Source organism: Ipomoea nil, unplaced genomic scaffold, assembly GCF_001879475.1.
Source record: "Ipomoea nil cultivar Tokyo-kokei standard unplaced genomic scaffold, Asagao_1.1 scaffold0656, whole genome shotgun sequence".
Lineage (NCBI taxonomy): Eukaryota > Viridiplantae > Streptophyta > Magnoliopsida > Solanales > Convolvulaceae > Ipomoea > Ipomoea nil.
This window is the reverse complement of record NW_017617084.1, coordinates 1,317,405-1,335,474: the sequence shown is the minus strand read 5'-3', so window position 1 is coordinate 1,335,474 and position 18,070 is coordinate 1,317,405. Positions and strand designations below refer to the sequence as shown.

General features: G+C 36.4%; 1 protein-coding gene and 1 long non-coding RNA gene across 2 annotated transcripts; both read left to right on the top strand.

The window, feature by feature from the left end:
• Nucleotides 1-5,670: 5,670 nt before the first annotated feature.
• Nucleotides 5,671-6,489, top strand: LOC109174718 (protein FAR1-RELATED SEQUENCE 5-like). Its single transcript, XM_019323973.1, has one exon. The coding sequence runs from the start codon at nt 5,671-5,673 to the stop codon at nt 6,487-6,489; it is 819 nt and encodes a 272-aa protein (XP_019179518.1).
• Nucleotides 6,490-9,165: 2,676 nt separating this feature from the next.
• On the top strand, nt 9,166-9,802 carry LOC109174700. The gene is made up of 2 exons (XR_002053153.1): nt 9,166-9,297; nt 9,411-9,802. It is a non-coding gene; the product is annotated as an uncharacterized LOC109174700 (long non-coding RNA).
• The last annotated feature ends 8,268 nt before the right edge of the window (nt 9,803-18,070 follow it).

Below are 18,070 nucleotides of genomic sequence, written 5' to 3'. Positions count from 1 at the left end.
ACAGGTTGACCCGTTAAGACACGAAACATAACGGGTTATTAACGGGTCAACCTGTTAATGACTCGGGACACATTAAGGCTATAAACACTAACCCGTTATTTTCGTATCATGTTAACGAGTCGTGCCCATAATTGCCAGGTCTACTTAAGGTGCTTTATTTTTCTTCTTAAGTTGCGCCATTTTTACAGTTTTCTTCTTTAATTGAGGACATGCGTTTTTTTTTAAAATTTTTTTTTTATTGATTTGAGTCTTTGATCTAGATTTGATCAACGGCTCAGATCTCACCACATTTTTCAACTAGGAGTGTCTCCACACATGAATCGCTCCCTCTATATATATATATATATATATATATATATATATATATATATATATATATATTTGATCAACGGTTCAGAATTGCTGCGTCGTGTGCGACCCATTAGCAAAGCTTAGAGACGGGGACTTCTAGTTTCGATCCCCATAGACGGCGCCAATGTTGGTTTAACGGCCTAGAGGTAGCCGTTCGGCGGGCCAACTGTAACACCCCTAATTTTTAAAACATTTAAAAACTTATATAAATAATGCAATCTATCGTTAAACATCCAAACAGAGCATAAACTATTCGTGAGAGTCGGGGTGCTATGCCACACCTAGGTTTGAGAACCTAGGTGCATAGGCTAAACTAACCAATACATAAAATCCATAAGTTCAAAACACAAGCCAAGGCACGCAGGCCATCATCAGCACCAGTACTAACTAAGCTAAGGCTTCAAGTCCAACTAGCGCGCTCCTTAGCTACTGATCATCACCTGAAAAATATGTCGTAGCAACCGTCAGCGAATAATGTTGAGTAACCCACTCCCACACGTTAAGTACAATAAATATAAATATAGGAAATCATTTTGAAACTGGAATAAATATATAATCCTGAGCAACTCTAGCTTTAAAACCAGGATCAAGACTCGAGACACCATCAATGAGTCAACATTTTGAATATTATAGAGATACTAGCATGCATCCTACGTTTGCAAGGCATAATAGACAAGTAAGCTCATAAATAGCAATTAAAGGCAACAATGGGATCCAATGAAAATCAATTAGCAAGTAATCATCAAAGCACACAATCCATCTTCCAACCTTATACCAAGTTCCAACCATTACTGCTCTCCATCCTTATATCAGTTCCAACCTGTACCTCCAGGCCACCCTTATATCGCTTCCCTTATTCCTCCGAAGCATGCATGCCCCACACCCGAAACCACCAACAAGTCCACCAACATGGTAGCACCGAAATGCCAATCGCATGATCAGTGCCTATAGCACTATAATCAAGGGGTCAGCGCATATAGCTCTGACATGGCACCGCGACGATTATACCCTGACCCAAGCCTTTAGCCAGCAAGTCTAAGGGGTGGTCCGTGCCTTTAGCACGATAACCGAGCACTCGTTGTGCTATCCGTCAACAATTTATTTCTACCAATCACAATCTCATTATCATCGATCTCAACCATCATTGCGCAATAATCACAATACCCATCATCATTTAATCAATCAATCATATAATCAACAATAAAAATCAAAGTACAATAACAAGTTTTCAAAAAAAAAAAAAGTACAATAACAAACGACACATGCTACATACAAATTCATAGAACAGTACTCAAAACATCATACGAGACTCATAAACATCAAACGGGGTACAACGGGACACGGGGAAATGACAAACGGGGAAAAATAGCCCACCGCACCACCACATCCAGCGGGTGGGCGGCAGGCGGAGGACCACCCGCCGACCACCCGCCGGTGGGCAGTCAAGTTTCCAGCGGGTGCCCGACGGGCAGTCGACTGCCCGCCGGCTGCCCGCTGGAATCGGGCAGTCAGGGCCGCGGGTAGGTGGCGGGGGTTCGCTCCCCCCACCTACCCCCCACTGGTACGAAGGTAAATATTCGGTTCGGTGTTCGTTCGTGGAACCCAAAACCATGTCCAAACATATTCCAACACGTATCAACAACAACACGGATTCGATTAACAAAGATTGAACCAAGAATCATTCCAATTACATTCTAACAAGATTCCTAAACATGCCAAGACTTGACATCAATCACATAACGGTTTAGGAGCATCCAGAACCTCAAGAACATCAAGAAATCTATATGCAAAGCCCTAGAGACAAGTCCTAGACTAGAATCAACACCCGAGCATGCATAAACCCACCCAAGAATACCAAGAACATCACAACACGAGATTCACGATATAAACCCTAGGGATGAGCTCTAGACATAATTAAATACAAGATCAAACCAATAACCACACAGGGCCATCAAGAATATCAGGAATAGCAATAATTCACCATATAAACCTAAAGACAAGCTCTAATAAAACATACATACAAAATCACACCTTCAATCAACCAACGGAGCCAATCAATAAACAATAGCAAGGAAAATAGGTTTTGTAAGACATGGGTTACCTCTTAGCCTTAATCAATTTCCTCGGCTACTAAGGTTCTTCCCTAAGATTCTTCTCCCAATCGATCTTCCTAAACTTGATGGTGGGGGAATTCCTTGGCTAGATTTCCTGAGAGGTATTTTCGAGTAAGAGAGAAGTGAGGATGGTTCTAACTGCTTCCTAATCTTCTATTTATATGTTTAAGGGAAAACCTATTCAGAGTCTGGATGATAAAGCCCACTTTCCTTATTCCTTACGGGCTTAAGGTTCTAGTTCAGGCAAAGGTTCACGATCCAGTGAGGACCGCATAAATTAATTAAGAGAATTATAATTGAATTAAATCCTTTTTAATTATTTTAATTAACGAAATTAAGTAGTCAGAAAATTTGATCCTCTACATGGTGACCCCGTTGGGTATTTATACAAAAGGAATAAGCTTCCTACAAGGAAAGTAGGGTAAAGATGGAGTCGAATCTGCTAGGAGATCCATCGTAATCACTGTAATAAATGCTAAAACCGAGGAAAGAAGCTACTGGCCAAATAAGGAAAGGAATCTCCGTAGAATCCGCCGTTCATTGTCTCTGCGAGCGCACTCGGTCGGGGACGCACCGGGCGCCTGATGAGGTAGCCCAGCTAGGGAGGTTGTAGCACTCAAGCAAGGACGCACCGACCGCTGAGCCTGGTCACCCATCCAAGTCCTCAGAGGGAACCCGGGTAAGGACACATCGCCTACCGAGCCTGATCGCCCAACCAAGGCCTGAGGGGGGGACCTAGTCGGGGACACGTCAGCTACCGAGACTGGTCGCCCATCCGAGACCGTTGAGTGCACCAAGTCGGGGACACACCGACTGTAAAGTTTGGTTGCTTAACCTGACCCAGACAACTTCCATCCGGGTACGCGCTCACTTGCTGGTCTAGTCTCCCGGGTGCTCCGCACGGTAAGCGGGGACAATGGACATAGGTCACGTAGTCCATCTCCATGAATTTGCCAAGTGTTATGCCTTGGTCGGACCTAACTGTCCTTCCATTCTCACTAGACTGGGTGCCCGATTTAGGGTATCTATCAACTTCTATTATTATTATTATTATTATTATTATTATTATTATTATTATTATTATTATTATTATTATTATTATTATTATTATTGTTGTTGTTGTTATTGTTGTTGTTGTTGTTGTTGTTGTTGTTGTTGCTGTTGCTGTTGCTGTTGTTATTATTATTATTATTCAGTTCGGTTCGTTTTTTTGCTAAACCGTTCGGTTTTTAACCGAAACGTTCGGTTTACAAGAATCCCGAACCGTTTGACTTTTTATTACTAGTTCGAATCGGATCGGATCGGGTAAATCGAACTAAATTGCCCACCCCTAGATGTAGACCTGAGAAACGAGAAACTATAGAATCTATTAAAACTTAAATATAAAAACAACATCGTTTTGATTTAGGATCCACAATGCTATATGGACCCTGCCACTCTGGTCCACAGTTTAAATTGTCCATTCCTACAACTTCAAAGGCCCACTGTCGTTAACCCGACAAATTTTATTGTGGATGGTTCATGTAGTAATGTGGTTCATAAAGTAAGTATCATTGTAATTGCACTTTAGTTTCATTTGACAATATTGCTTTGTTTTTCAATTTCATTTTCCACACCACTTATTGACTAAAAGTTGGTATAAACTATCTTGGAATGATAAAAAGGTGAAAAACATTTGATAATTAATAGGTGGTATAAATAGTCAAATAGGGGTACATTTTGCTATTTGCACCACCTAGTCAAACTTGCAATTAATAATTTGGTAATTTAAAATTTAATTAATTAATACATTAAAAAGAAAAATGTTACCTTCTCCGGTGAGAAGGTTGCCTTCTCACCGGAGAAGGCACTGCCTTCTCACCGGAAAAGGCACTGCCTTCTCACCGGAAAAGGCACTGCCTTCTCACCGGAAAAGGCAATTGGGCTACCTTCTCCGGTGAGAAGTCGGCTCAGTGGGTCGCCTTCTCACCGGAAAAGGCAACCCAGGCAGATTTCTACCTGGGTTGCCTTCTCCGGTGAGAAAGCAACCCACAGTGAGTTGCCTTCTCAACGGAGAAGGCAGCCCAGTTGCCTTCTCCGGTGAGAAGGCACTCCTTCTCACCGGAGAAGGTGACGTTTACGTTTTTTTTTTTTTTTGTTAAATTTCGCCTCTTTGCCTTCTCGATTTTTTGAATAAAAATTTATTTTAAATATCTGATTTCAATACAAAAAAAAATACATAGATTTTATAAGTTTGTAATTTGAATAGATATTTTTTTTAAGTTTATAATTTCAATACATATTTTTTAGTTAATATTGATATTTGTGAGATGAAACCATTGGTAATTTGGACGGCAGGAAATATAGATTGGACTCAAATGACTCTATATATATGTGGGGTGTGTGTGCTGTATATGTCTCATATAATCTATAAGCTATGGACGGTTGGATTGAAGATTTTTTTAGCTACAATGATCAAAATCAAAGACAATTTCTTAGTTACAATGATCAAAATCAACAACATTATGAGGTAATTTAATTTTTTATTTGAATTGTTACTGAAATGTTACAATTGAACTTACGTATATTTGTTCATTGCTTTTATATATTATTTAGAAATTTAAGTTCATTGCTTTTACATATTATTTAGAAATTTAACTACGTATATTTATTTTTTTATTAGAAAATTCATTGCTTTAATATATCAAGAGTTGTTTTTTGTTTGCCTATTTAGGACGAAAATGCAATCGAACTTTATGATGACAATAGATCAAGTGAACCTAAATTTCGAGGTTGCATGCGAATGGTCTACAGAAACGGTAAAACAAAATTCATACGCAGATCATAGTTCCATATTGATTTATATATATGCATAGGATCTTTCTACTATATTCTTTTGTTTTAATATTATTATTAACTTGTAAGCATGTAAGCAACAACATTTTTGTATATATTGTGCTTTAATTAGTACGTATACTTAATTTCTGTGTTTTTTTTTTAAATATGTTGGTATACATGCATGTAGTCATTCACGCCATATTATTATTATTATTATTATTATTATTATTATTATATTATTATTATTATTATTATTATTATTATTATTATTATTATTATTATTATTATTTAGAACCAAACAAGGCAAAAAAAAAGGTATAGTCATATATAATACTAGGTATAGTCATATTTTTATTATTGATACAAATAATTTTTTTATTAGGCATTCATGTCTCGCGAAGATTTAATTGAATGGGTTCAAAGTAGAGGTCAGGATCTCGGATATGTTATTGTGATTAAAAGGTCCCGGAATAAGAATAAGAGCCCTACAATTATATTTCAGTGTGACCGTGGTGGTGCTTACCTGCCAAAAAAAATCTCATCCAAAAACACGGGTACAAGAAAAATTGATTGTCCATTCCAATTGGAGGGGAAATACATACTTGTTGATGGTTGCTGGAGGGTAAGGGTAATATGTGGAGTACATAATCATGATCCTGCGCTGCACCTTGAAGGTCACCCTTATGCAAGGCGATTATCAGGAAATGAAGTCGAATTGGTGGAAAATTTGTCAGCGATGCATGTGAAACCACGAGACATTTTAACGTCTGTGAAGAGGCAAAATCTGGAAAATGTTTCCATCACAAAAACCATATACAATGCATGCCAAAAATTTCGGATGATGGAGAAAGCACGTAAAACTCAAATGCAAGTTGTTATGTCTTTTTTACATAACAATGGTTATGTGCATGAGAGTCGAACTAATATTGCAACAAATGAGTTAGAAGATTTGTTCTTTGTGCATCCTAAATCTTTGGAGAAGTGGCGTGCATTTCCACATGTGTTGTTAATAGATGCGACGTATAAAACAAATAGGTACTCGATGCTCCTCGTCGAAATGGTTGGTGTAACTTCGACCAACATGACATTTTGCGTAGCGTTCGCCTTCATGCTCAAAGAGAATGAGTCCACTTATGCTTGGGCATTAAATTATCTCAAAGCCACAATTGAGGGATGCATTACCCCGCGTGTTATCGTCACGGATTGAGAGTTGGCATTGATGAAAGCATGTAAAAATGTGTATCCGGATGCTAAAGGATTACTTTGTAGATGGCATATCTATAGAAGTATTTTGAGAAAGTGCAGGCCATCGATACCATCCAACCATCATTGGAATTTATTCTACCAATCATGGAACGCATTAGTTGAGTTTCAGTCTCATGAAACATATATGTCTCGTTTAGCTCAACTAAAAGCAGTTTTGGTTGAATTTCCAAGTATTATTCAATGTATATTTAATATTTTTCTAATAAGGCATATTTGTTCAACTAATGCAATTATTCCTATTTTCAGGTGTTTTTGGTTATATTGATGATAATTGACTGCAACCGTATAAAGAAATGTCTGTATCTGTTTGGACTGATCGATATCTCAATTTTGGAAATCACACCACGAACAGAGTTGAGAGTCAGCATGCCAAGTTAAAAAAGTACTTGGAGTCATCACAGTCAGATTTGGAGACATCATTGGATTATATCGACAGAGTCATTCAGTCACAAGACACATCAATCAAATCAAGTCTTGAACAAAGCAAAATTGTCATTCGACATCGGTTCAACACTTCACACTTTCAAGAATTGCGTGGATTTGTGTCTATTCATGCACTGAATCTCATTTTTAATGAGTTTGCGAGGTCACAAGTTGGCAGGTTTACTTTTGAAAATTGTGGATGTCGATTGCGAACAAGTTGTGAGCTTCCATGTGCACACGAGCAGGTAACATATTTTAATTGTGGTAAGCCCATTGCACTTGATTCGATTGATATATTTTGGAGGAAGCTCGACTTATCATCTTCCATCTCTCTAACCAATGAGGATTTTGGTGTTGAGCAAGAGCTTCATATGTTTAAGTGCAAGATGTGAGAACTGACGGAAACTATGGATTTCGAGCAGTAGCTCTATGTCTTGGTTTTAAGGAGGACGAATGGTTCAAAATTTGATCCAATTTAATTGAAGAACTAGAGTCTCACAAGATGGAAAACACCAATATGTTTGGAACTCAAGGATGGTATAATGTCTATAACATGTTGAATTTTTTTGCACAAGATCGGTGTGCACCAGTTGAGCACTGGATGACTATACCGGAGATGGGTGTACTAATTGCTTCCAGGTACAATGTGATACTGCATGTTTTGAGTATGGCCGGCAGTACAACATATTTACCACTCCGATCTAGCCCACCACCTTGGTACGAGCATGTAGCGATAGCCCTTAGTTATGTTAATAATAACCATTATGTTAAGGTAATATTGACAGGAGGGTACCCAATGCCTACTATTGCTCCACAATGGGCTTATTTTAGATATGATTGTGCAAATGCATGGATTACTCCATATATGAATCAGATTGAAAGTTACAATGAGCATGTACGCTCTAATTGTACTCGGGAAAATGTTATATTAGATTGAAATTGAATGAATTTGTTTTTTATTTTTTTTATTGTGATGTTAATGTATTTTTACATTTTTAGCGATTCAAATTTAATATTATTATATGTTTATAAAAAAGATAAAAAAAAATATATACAACAAATTTTAGTTCTAAAGAATATTAAAATAACAAAATTAATTATTATTATTTTTATTTAAAAATTAAACCATAAACAAAAACAAGTATTGAAAATAGAAAATTAAAAAAATGTATTGAAAAAAAAGATATATTGAAAATAGAAATAATTTTTTTTTTGTTGAAAATAAAAACTTAAAAAATAGAATAATTAGACATTTAAAAAAAAAAAAAAAAAACTCTCGTCACCTTTTCCGGTGAGAAGGCAGCCTGCCTTCTCACCAGAGAAGGTGACGGGAGTTTTTTTTTTTTTTTTTTTTTTTTTTTTTCTAAATTTTAATATTTTTAATTTAAAAAAATGAAAAACAAATAATAATCTTTGACCATATTTAATGCTGGTGGTGTAAATAGTAAATTTGCATTTATATCACCTATAAAGCTATGGCAAATTATGCCCTGGAAACGTATTCACCGTGAATGGTGAACACAAGGCCAAACGACGTCGTTTTTAGGCAAAAAAAAAAAAAAAATTGCGGATGTGGAGTTAACCGTGCGCGTTGATCAAATTATGAATTTTCTGTTATGAGATTATGAATTTTCATAAAATTCATAATCTCATAACAGAAAATTCATAATCTCATAACAGAAAATTCATAATCTCATAACTGAAAATTCATAATCTTATAACAGAAAATTCATAATCTCATGGTTCCAAAGTGAATGTGTAGGCATGGTTCCAAGTGAATGTGCAGGCATGGATTCATAATTTATGAATGTCCGTGATTTCGGATGGGAATGTGTAGGCATGGTTCCAAAGTGAATGTGCAGGCATGAATTCATAATTTATGAATGTCCGAAATCATTGTTCACCTCAAATTAAAGTGAAACCACAAAATGTAAAAATGAAGAAAAAAAGTCACGCAATTAATTAAGAAGAAAAAAAAAATAACGGTGTACTAACACCGTTAGAACCGTGTTCACCATGAATGGTGAACACGATTCCATGGCATAACGCTCCTAAAACTATTTGACTTACTAAATAGGTGGTGTAAATAGAATTTTCTATAGAATTTCCCTTTTAATTATACTTTAGTTTCATTTGACAATCATGGCCCATATATAACTATGGACCATTGTCCACTTTATAACAACCCCGCTAACCCTCGGCTGCACTAGCGCCGCGATTATGCTACAGCCATTCCGTATAAGGCTATAAATTGCCCATCCTAAAACCCTCTGTCTTCATCCTTCCGCTTCATTTAGATCGGGTTTTGGTTCCATCTTCGTCGCAGGTCGCAAACGATACGCTGTTGCTTTAATTGCTGTTCCCTATCCCGTTTCCTTCTCGATCTGTATTTTAGTTTTGTGTAATCATGATTTATTGCACTTGTTTTTCTCTCCATAGATGTGACGATTCACTGTTATCGGGGCGAGCAATCGGTGTGCTTGTATAACCCGTGTGTAAAAATTGTCACAGATCGAGCTTCCTTTGTCGAGGGGGAGTGGATGAGACGGTTCATACCGTTTCTTCCTCTTCTACAGTCCGAAGGGGGCGATCTCATATCCTATCGTCTTGGAGAGCAGATTCTCTGCGGTGACCTCTTGGGCTTGGCCATGAGAAATACATTCATTCTTCAATACATATATATATATCTTTGCATTTTGTCTCATTCGTGTTTAGCAACTGATTGATGATTTGGCCTGTGAAGAAATATTCATTAAAATTACACCATCTTTCGGGACTGAATGGCCTAAAGGCCTTGCTGTTATTCTGCAATTCTGAGGCCTTATTTTATCTTTGTTTTTCAGTGGAAGACCAAAATATTTTCAAATCTTAAGTTGGATTTTGTTTGTGTTTTGAATTTTGAGCTAAATAAATTGTTTATATCTGGTCGCTACTGTGCTCTGCGTCTGTGTAATTGGAATTATTACACCGGCCGGCGTGCTTATGGACGGTCAAGTGCTGCTCAGCTTAACATACAGCAACACTTAACATTAATTCATAAGCTATAATTATGATTTGCCACCTTGTCTTTCCAGTCTTTCCTATACTTCTTCTCAGGGATGGCTATCCGCGCTGTGGCTCACATTCTCGCACCATATTTAGTCTTTGACTATCACGAGTATTGTTTTACTGCCGAATGATAATATCTTCGCAATAGTTTGCCGGAAAGAAAATACTATATTCCGGCAGACAGTGGATAAGCCTCTTCTTCACTGTCTCTATTTTTTTATTTTTTTTTTAAATCACACGGTGGTCTGGGTCTTTCTCCGTCTGTTTAACGGTAAGTCTGAGGCGGTCCAAAAGGAATTGTCACTTGTGTGGAAATCGAACTCGGATTATCCTGAAATTCTTTCCCACAAAGAGAACTCATTTGCCACTTGAGCTACCCTGTTGGGTCACTGTCTCTCTCTATACACAAACAAAAAGTACACAGAACCCTTGAAAAGGGTTGTTGAATGACAGTAGAAAGAAACCATTTGCTAACCAGAGAAGAGCAACCACCTAAAGAGAATTAACCAGAGAAGAGCAACCACCTAAAGAGACTCAAATTCTCTGTAAAGCCTCAATGTTAGAGCTGAAATTTTATGAACAAAATAGAATGGTCTATGTAAGGAGTACAAGTCTCCATCCCACTCCAACCAACTGATAGGACGGATCAATCAAACTTTGAGGATAACATAAACATCGCCCTAACTCTTTCCATGATCGTTGAGCTGAGGTAGCTCTTGAACAACGACTCCACTAGGATCAAGTCAGGTTGCAGCAACTTTGCAGTTCAAGACCCAAATTAAATGTTAGTGTTGCGTCCTCTCTTCCTTGCACGATGAAGATGTTCTTCAGATTTTCCATAGGTCGTCTACAGATGGCACTTCTGCCGAATATATGAAGTCCACTATGGCACTATGCGATACAGTCACCGTAAAATTGGCAGATGAGATAGATGTAGTAGAGCCGTAGAGGGTGTCCTGATGCCCAATGAAGTAGCTGTTTAAGAAGACCAACAAGTCGGAACCACTCCTAAGCACACTGCCCAGAGCTTTTCCGGCCTGGCATAGTTCTCGAATGTTGATCGTTATACCATTTGTGATGAACCCAATTCCAACCATACCTACAAATTTTTACATGTTAGATTTGTATCGATCCATTTTTTAACGTATTATATTCGTATCAATCTTTATCTATCGTTGCCCAAAAATTAACAATTTCCGGTGATTTATTGCCTGAAATATGATGGGAAGGATTAAATGTGTACCAAATGTGTCAAAATTAATAGTTGAAGATTAAATGTAGTAAGGCCTATCGTTATGCCATGGAACCGTGTTCACCATTCATGGTGAACACAGTTCCAACGGGGTTAGTACACCATTATTTTTTTATTTTTTTTTTAATTAATTGCGTGACTTTTCTTCTTCATTTTCACATTTTGCGGTTTCACTTTAATTTGAGGTGAGCAATGATTTCGGACATTCATAAATCATGAATTCATGCCTTCACTTTGGAACCATGTCTACACATTCCCGTTCGAAATCACGGGCATTCATAAATTATAAATCCATGCCTGCACATTCACTTTGGAACCATGCCTACACATTCACTTTGGAACCATGAGATTATGAATTTTCTATTATGAGATTATGAATTTTCTGTTATGAGATTATGAATCTACATTACATTCATAATCTCATAACAGAAAATTCATAATTTAATAAATATTTTACTTTTATACGATTATGAATTTTCTGTTATGAGATTATGAATGAATTTTCATTACATTCATAATCTCATAACAGAAAATTCATAATTTGATCAAACGCGCGCCGTTAACTCCACATCTACGATTTTTTATTTTTTTATTTTTGCCTAAAAACGACGTCGTTTGGACTTGTGTTCACCATTCACGGTGAACACGTTTTCGGGGCATAATTTACCGCAATTTTGGCCAAATCTTGGGCCTGGGCTGGTCTTGTATTGAGCCTGGATTGGGTTTGGGTCTAGTTTAGCATTGATTAGAATTGGCCCAACCTATCTCGAGCTGGTCCCATGTGCGGTCTACCTTGGGCTGGTCCTGAGTTTCTTGTGGACTGGTTCTGGATTACATCCAGAATTTTTTTAAAAATTTTTATATAAAATATAAACTATTATAAATGTTTTTTTGTTTGAAATGAAATTTAAACCATTGACCTTAAAGTAACGAATGTTCTTATCACTTAAAGTATTCAATTTTTTGATATAGTAATGTGTTTGTGTATATAGATTTCTAATCAAGTGAAAACAAGGTGTTAGATAAGAACGTGTGGTCTTTTGTTGGCCCTTGATTTTGGGTGATCTAAGGGTAGATATTTATTGTGCAATATGTCTAGTTATTTGCACTGTGCACTATGTAATAGTTGTTTGCACTATGCAAATAATGAATTGCACGGATCTAATCCTGGCCATGCAAAATTAAACATACATTCAACCGTGTGGTCTTTTGTTGGCCCTTGATTTTGGGTGATCTAAGGATTTATATTTACTGTGCAATATGTCTAATTATTTGCACGGTGTAATATGTATAGTTGTTTGCATTGTGGAATTAATGAATTGAACGGATCTAATTATGGTCGTGCAAAATTAAACATTCAATGGTGTGAATTTGACCACACATTCTCACCTAACACATTGTTTTCACCCGTTGGGAACATATATATATATATATATATATATATATATATATATATATATATATATATATATATATATATATATATAGATTTTAGATCCAGGGAGACCACCCCAATCAGGTGAGATCATGCCTAAGTTGCGGACGGATGCAGCACAACGGTGCCAGTTGCGATGATTGTCTAGTTTAAAATCACTTTTGTCTGATCTAGTGATTGAGACAATTAAAATGGCGTTTGCTTGTTCTGGGATCCTTTGATAGTTTGTTTTGAATCATTCGGTTTAGACATTACTTCGGTGTTTCTTAAGACTTTCCTTTCAAAATGGCAGCAACATACCTTTTTTTTTTTTTTATTTCTTTCTACCAAAGAATCCTACAAACGGTGGATTCCCGCATAATACACTTCGAATGGAAAAAGTTTGATCAAGTCTAATAACTTTTTGGAAACCTTTTTGGAAACTTGCTCGAATTGGATTCTTTCTATATCGAAGATATGTTTACGAAGTTGTTCCAATTTATTGATTGGTATTAACCCTAGATCCCTGCCCTAAAAAAAACTAACTACTCGAGCTTCATCATGAACTATTTCCATGAAAACCCAACAAGGGTTCTTGTGGAACAGAACAAATGATGTCGAGCCTAGAGCATCTTCATTCCTATATCAAATGGTGGATGTAACAATCCACAACGGATTGTGGCCTTCAAGTTGCACGTTGCTTAAGTTGCGGACGGATGCGGCACGATGGTGCCTAAATTGCGGACGGATGCGGCACGATGGTGCCTAAGTTGTGGACGGATGCGGCACGATGGTGCCTAAGCTGTGGACGGATGCGGCACGTTGGTGCCTAAGCTGTGGGCTGATGCGGCATGATGGTGCCTAAGTTGCGGACGGATAAATGATGAAAGAGTAATTGTATTTTGGTTATATTTAAAATAGAATCTTTACCAGTATATTAGGGACCCTATCAATGGTAATAATTAATTATATTTTGTACATTTGTAATTTTAAATTATGGGAAATTTTACGATGGTGTGTGTGTGGATGTGGAATGGTGTGTGCGTTATACTGGACCAGCAGTTGTTCACCATGGCGTGCTTTTTCTTTCTTTTTTTTTTTTTAAAAAAAAATTGTGTTTTGATGTGTGCGTTTCTTGTTACGGGCGTGTGCGTAACGTATCCAAAAGAAAACAACTATACGAATATAATTTGGGTTTTGGTGTTTGAATTTCAAGTAGTTAATCAATGCATAGTAGCTAAAGTATTGTGCATGTTTTTTTTTTTTTTTTTTTTTTTTAAGGTTTCGGCATTTGAATTTCAAGTAGTTAATGTGTGCATAGTAGATATAGTATTGTGCATGTAGGTTCTTTTTTTTTTTTTTTTTTTTTTTTTTTTTTTTTAAATTGAGGGGAATTTTTACAGTGGTGTGTGCATGGGTGTAGGATGACGTGTGTGGTTTTCTGGACCAGAAGCTGTTCACCATAAGATGTTGGCTATTTCCCCAGAATTATGCGTTTTGGTATGTGCGTTTAATAGTTACGGGCGTGTGCGTAACATACCCAAAAGAAAATGACTATATGAATATAATTTGGGTTTTGACGTTTGAATTTCAACTATATAATCAGTGCATAGTAGCTATAGTATTGTGCATGTCAGGTTTTTTTTTTTTTTTTTTTTTTTTAAATTGTGGGGATTTTTTTACAGTGGTGTGTGCGCGGTTGTGGAATGGTATGTGCGTTTTTCAGTAACAGCAGTTGCACACCATGACGTGCTGATTTTTTTTCCTAAAATTATGTGTTTTGGTATGTGCGTTACGTGATACGGGCATGTGCGTTATTGGTTTCGGGCGTGTGCAAACATATCCAAAAGAAAAAAATATATACAAATCTAATTTGGGTATCGGCGTTTGAATTTCGAGTAGATAATCAGTGCGTAGTAGTAGATATAGTATTATGCTTGTATTTTTTTTTTAAATTGTGGGGAATTTTACGGTAGTGTGTACACGTGTGTGTAATAGCGTGTGCGGTTTTCTGTAACAGGAGGTGTACACCATGGCAAAATATAAAACACAAACACACCATTCAATTTCACACTCACGCACACACTACCGTAAAATTTCCCATAATTTAAATTACAAATGTACAAAATATAATTAATTATTACCATTTATAGAGTCCCTAATATTCAACTAAAGATTCTACTTTAAATATAACCAAAATTAAAACCAAAATACAATTACTCTTTTATCCTTGTCTTTCAAATCTATTCTTATTTAATTGTTGTTTGACTTTCAATCCTATCCATTCATTGAAACCTTATCAATGAGATAGGATCTCATGATCTCACATAAATATAGGTGATCTCATTTGATCCATAGCCTCTATATATATATATATATATATATATATATATATATATATATATATATATATATATATATATATTGAATCTGGTGAGGTTACCTTTGGTAGGTAAGGTGGTGAGGCTTAATCTCGTGCATCTATTTGGGATGTTGGACGGATGAGATTGATGGTGTTTTTTTGGCGCGTGCGAGACTTAGTTTGTGTGGGGGGTTTTCTTGTCTTTTTAATTGTGTCTTAATTAGGTTATATTTATTTATATTAAAGTAATTGCAGATTTTATGGGCTTGTGCGTGATAATTATGGTCATGATCGTTTAATATATTCGCCGTCTCTTCGCATTCCTCCCGGTTCTTCATCTCTGCGCGTCTGCATATCTCTTCCGTTTCTCCCTTCGGTTTCTTTTTTTTTTTTTTTTTTTTTTTTTTTTCACGGCGATCAGTTAAGCTACACTAAGTAATAGCATAAGGCATGGCTGGCTCTTCTACCCGGAGTTCCAAGCGGCTGCGGGAGGCGTCTTCTGGTGGCGTTCCAGGTATTGTTCATGTCTTGTTGTGTCGCGTTTTGGGGGGGGGGGGGGGGGGTTCGGTGCTGCATGTCGTTCTGGGTGGCCATTGTTAGCGCGGCCGGGGGTGCGGGGGGGGGGGGGTGTGGGTGTGGGTGGATTGTTCCCGCGATGATTTTTTTTTTTTTTTCGGCGGGGTTGTGATTTCCAGTGCATGTTTTTGGTTGCGTGGTACTGTCTGGGGGCGGGGGTCTGTAGTTTGGTGTGGTTCTGCGTTTTTGTGGGTGGTAGGGATTGTGATTCTAGAGTTTCCGGTGGGGATGTTGAAGTTTTTATTTTTTTATTGTTTTTTTTTTCAGTACCGGTTAGTAGTGGGTTTTTGCGTTATATCACAACGGCGTGTGTGTTACCACTATTTGATAGTAAACCACTGGTTGGGTTCATTTATGGGTTGTGCATTTTTTTTTTTCCTTGGTTTTATATTTTTACCTTTTTTTGTGGTGTAGTATGTACATTTGTTTTTTTTCCTGGATTCGTGTTGTTTTCTTTGAAGCAGATTGTAGGTGAATAGGTGGGTTTTGTACTTGCTGGTTGCTATATTTTTTGTTTTTGGTTTTTAATTATCTATCGTTTCAATTCTAATTATCATATTCCCAAACCTAAAACTGTTTGTTATAGATTTGTCAAAATTTTAAGTGATTTAACATTGTTGTTATATAACGATGGTTGTAATTTATGTCACAGCACTTTTCTTTTTCCTTTTAATTTCACTGTTAGGATTACATTTGGCAAATTTTTAGAGTTTTTCCATTTTTTTATTAGTTTCAGTTCGCATATGGTATGTGCGTTTTATCAAGTCAGCCTTGTGCGTTTCTATTAATTTTTATAGTTTTAACATTATTTGTTAAAAATGTTGGTTATAATTATTGTATTAACTCACGTTTTTTTTCCCCTTATTAAAATTTGTAGGGTTTAAATGTGTTGGGTATTAAACAGTAACTATTTATGTTTAAATGTTCCGCCCAACGAATCTTTTAAAAATTACACTTATTACTATTATTACTGTTTTTATATATATTCTAACTGTGGGTGCATTTTGCAACATTAGTGTGTGCGTTATTAATTTATATGCAGTATTATTAATAGTCTACAGATAACAGTGTTCGTATGTGTGTTTCATCAAGTGGCTTTGTGCATTCGCATCTTTGCTAGTAATCCACCAAAGATTTGTTAGAACTTTTTTTTCCTGTAATACTTTCGGTAGGCAAGGTGTTAAGTTTATTTTGTTATTTTTACTGTGTGTTTTTGTTGATAGCATGGTGGGTGCGGTTGACATTGTGTTTCTTGAATATGTGTTTTTTATTTATTTGTCAAATTTTTACAGTTTTAATATTATTTGTTAAACATGTTGGTTATAATTATTACATCAACTCACGTTTTTTTTTCCCTTATTAAAATTTTTAGGGTTTAAATGTTTTGGGTATAAAACAGTAACTATTTATGTTTAAATGTTCCGCCCAACAAATGTTTTAAAAATTACACTTTTTACTATTCTTACCCTTTTTTTATATATTATAATTGTGGGTGCATTTTGCAACATTTGTGTGTGCATTATTAATTTATATGCAGTTTTAGTAATAGTATACGCCTAACAGTGTTGGTATGTGCGTTTATCAAGTCGGCGTGTGCATCAAACTGGTGTAGTTACACATCTCCATTCTCAAATCTTTTAAAAATTGCAGTTATTAGTGTTATTACTTTTATTATATTATTCTTACTGTGTGTGCATTTTGCACTAATGGTGTGTGCGGAAGGAACGTAATAACATTTCCGGTCTATGCAGTACGGTTTTTAGGTCTGTGCACATAACATTAATTCAGTATTTTTGTTACACGCTGTTTTTCATGTGTTTGTTATTCAGTTACCTTTTTTTTTTGATTGCTTTTGTGGTATTTCTGTTGGCGTGTTTGGATACTCTTGCATAATTTATGTCTGTTGCGTTACCTTTATCTCGTTGCTTTCGGTGTAGCGAACGATGCGGAGGTGTTTGAATCCCCGCCTGCTGTGGGTTCGTCTGTTGTACATCGAGGTCAACAAGTCCACCCTGTTTGGTTTCGACCACTGTTCAAGTTCAGCCACCCTTCGACTATAACATTAACTTGCACACGCTACCAAACACTATCAAAGTTTACTAGCTCTCTACTTCAAATTTCTTGAATTCGTTTGTCATTTTGAATGTAACACCTTAGTATTTTTGTAATCTATTCGAACGTTCCATTGTCTTATTTTGTCGAATTGACGTAGTTTATTAGTTTTATTTTTTATATTGCTTTTTTAAACACTAATAGTGCATGTCAGTATCGGTGTTCCTGCTACAACTATAACGGTTACTCGCGCTCGCGTTGGAACAATCATAAAATTTATAAACCCCCCATTAACATGTTCACAAATGCGTTCTATATTTCAAATTTAACATCAACATATTCTCCGTATTTATTCAAACGATCCAATTCCGTTATTATTCGATTACGGAACTGTA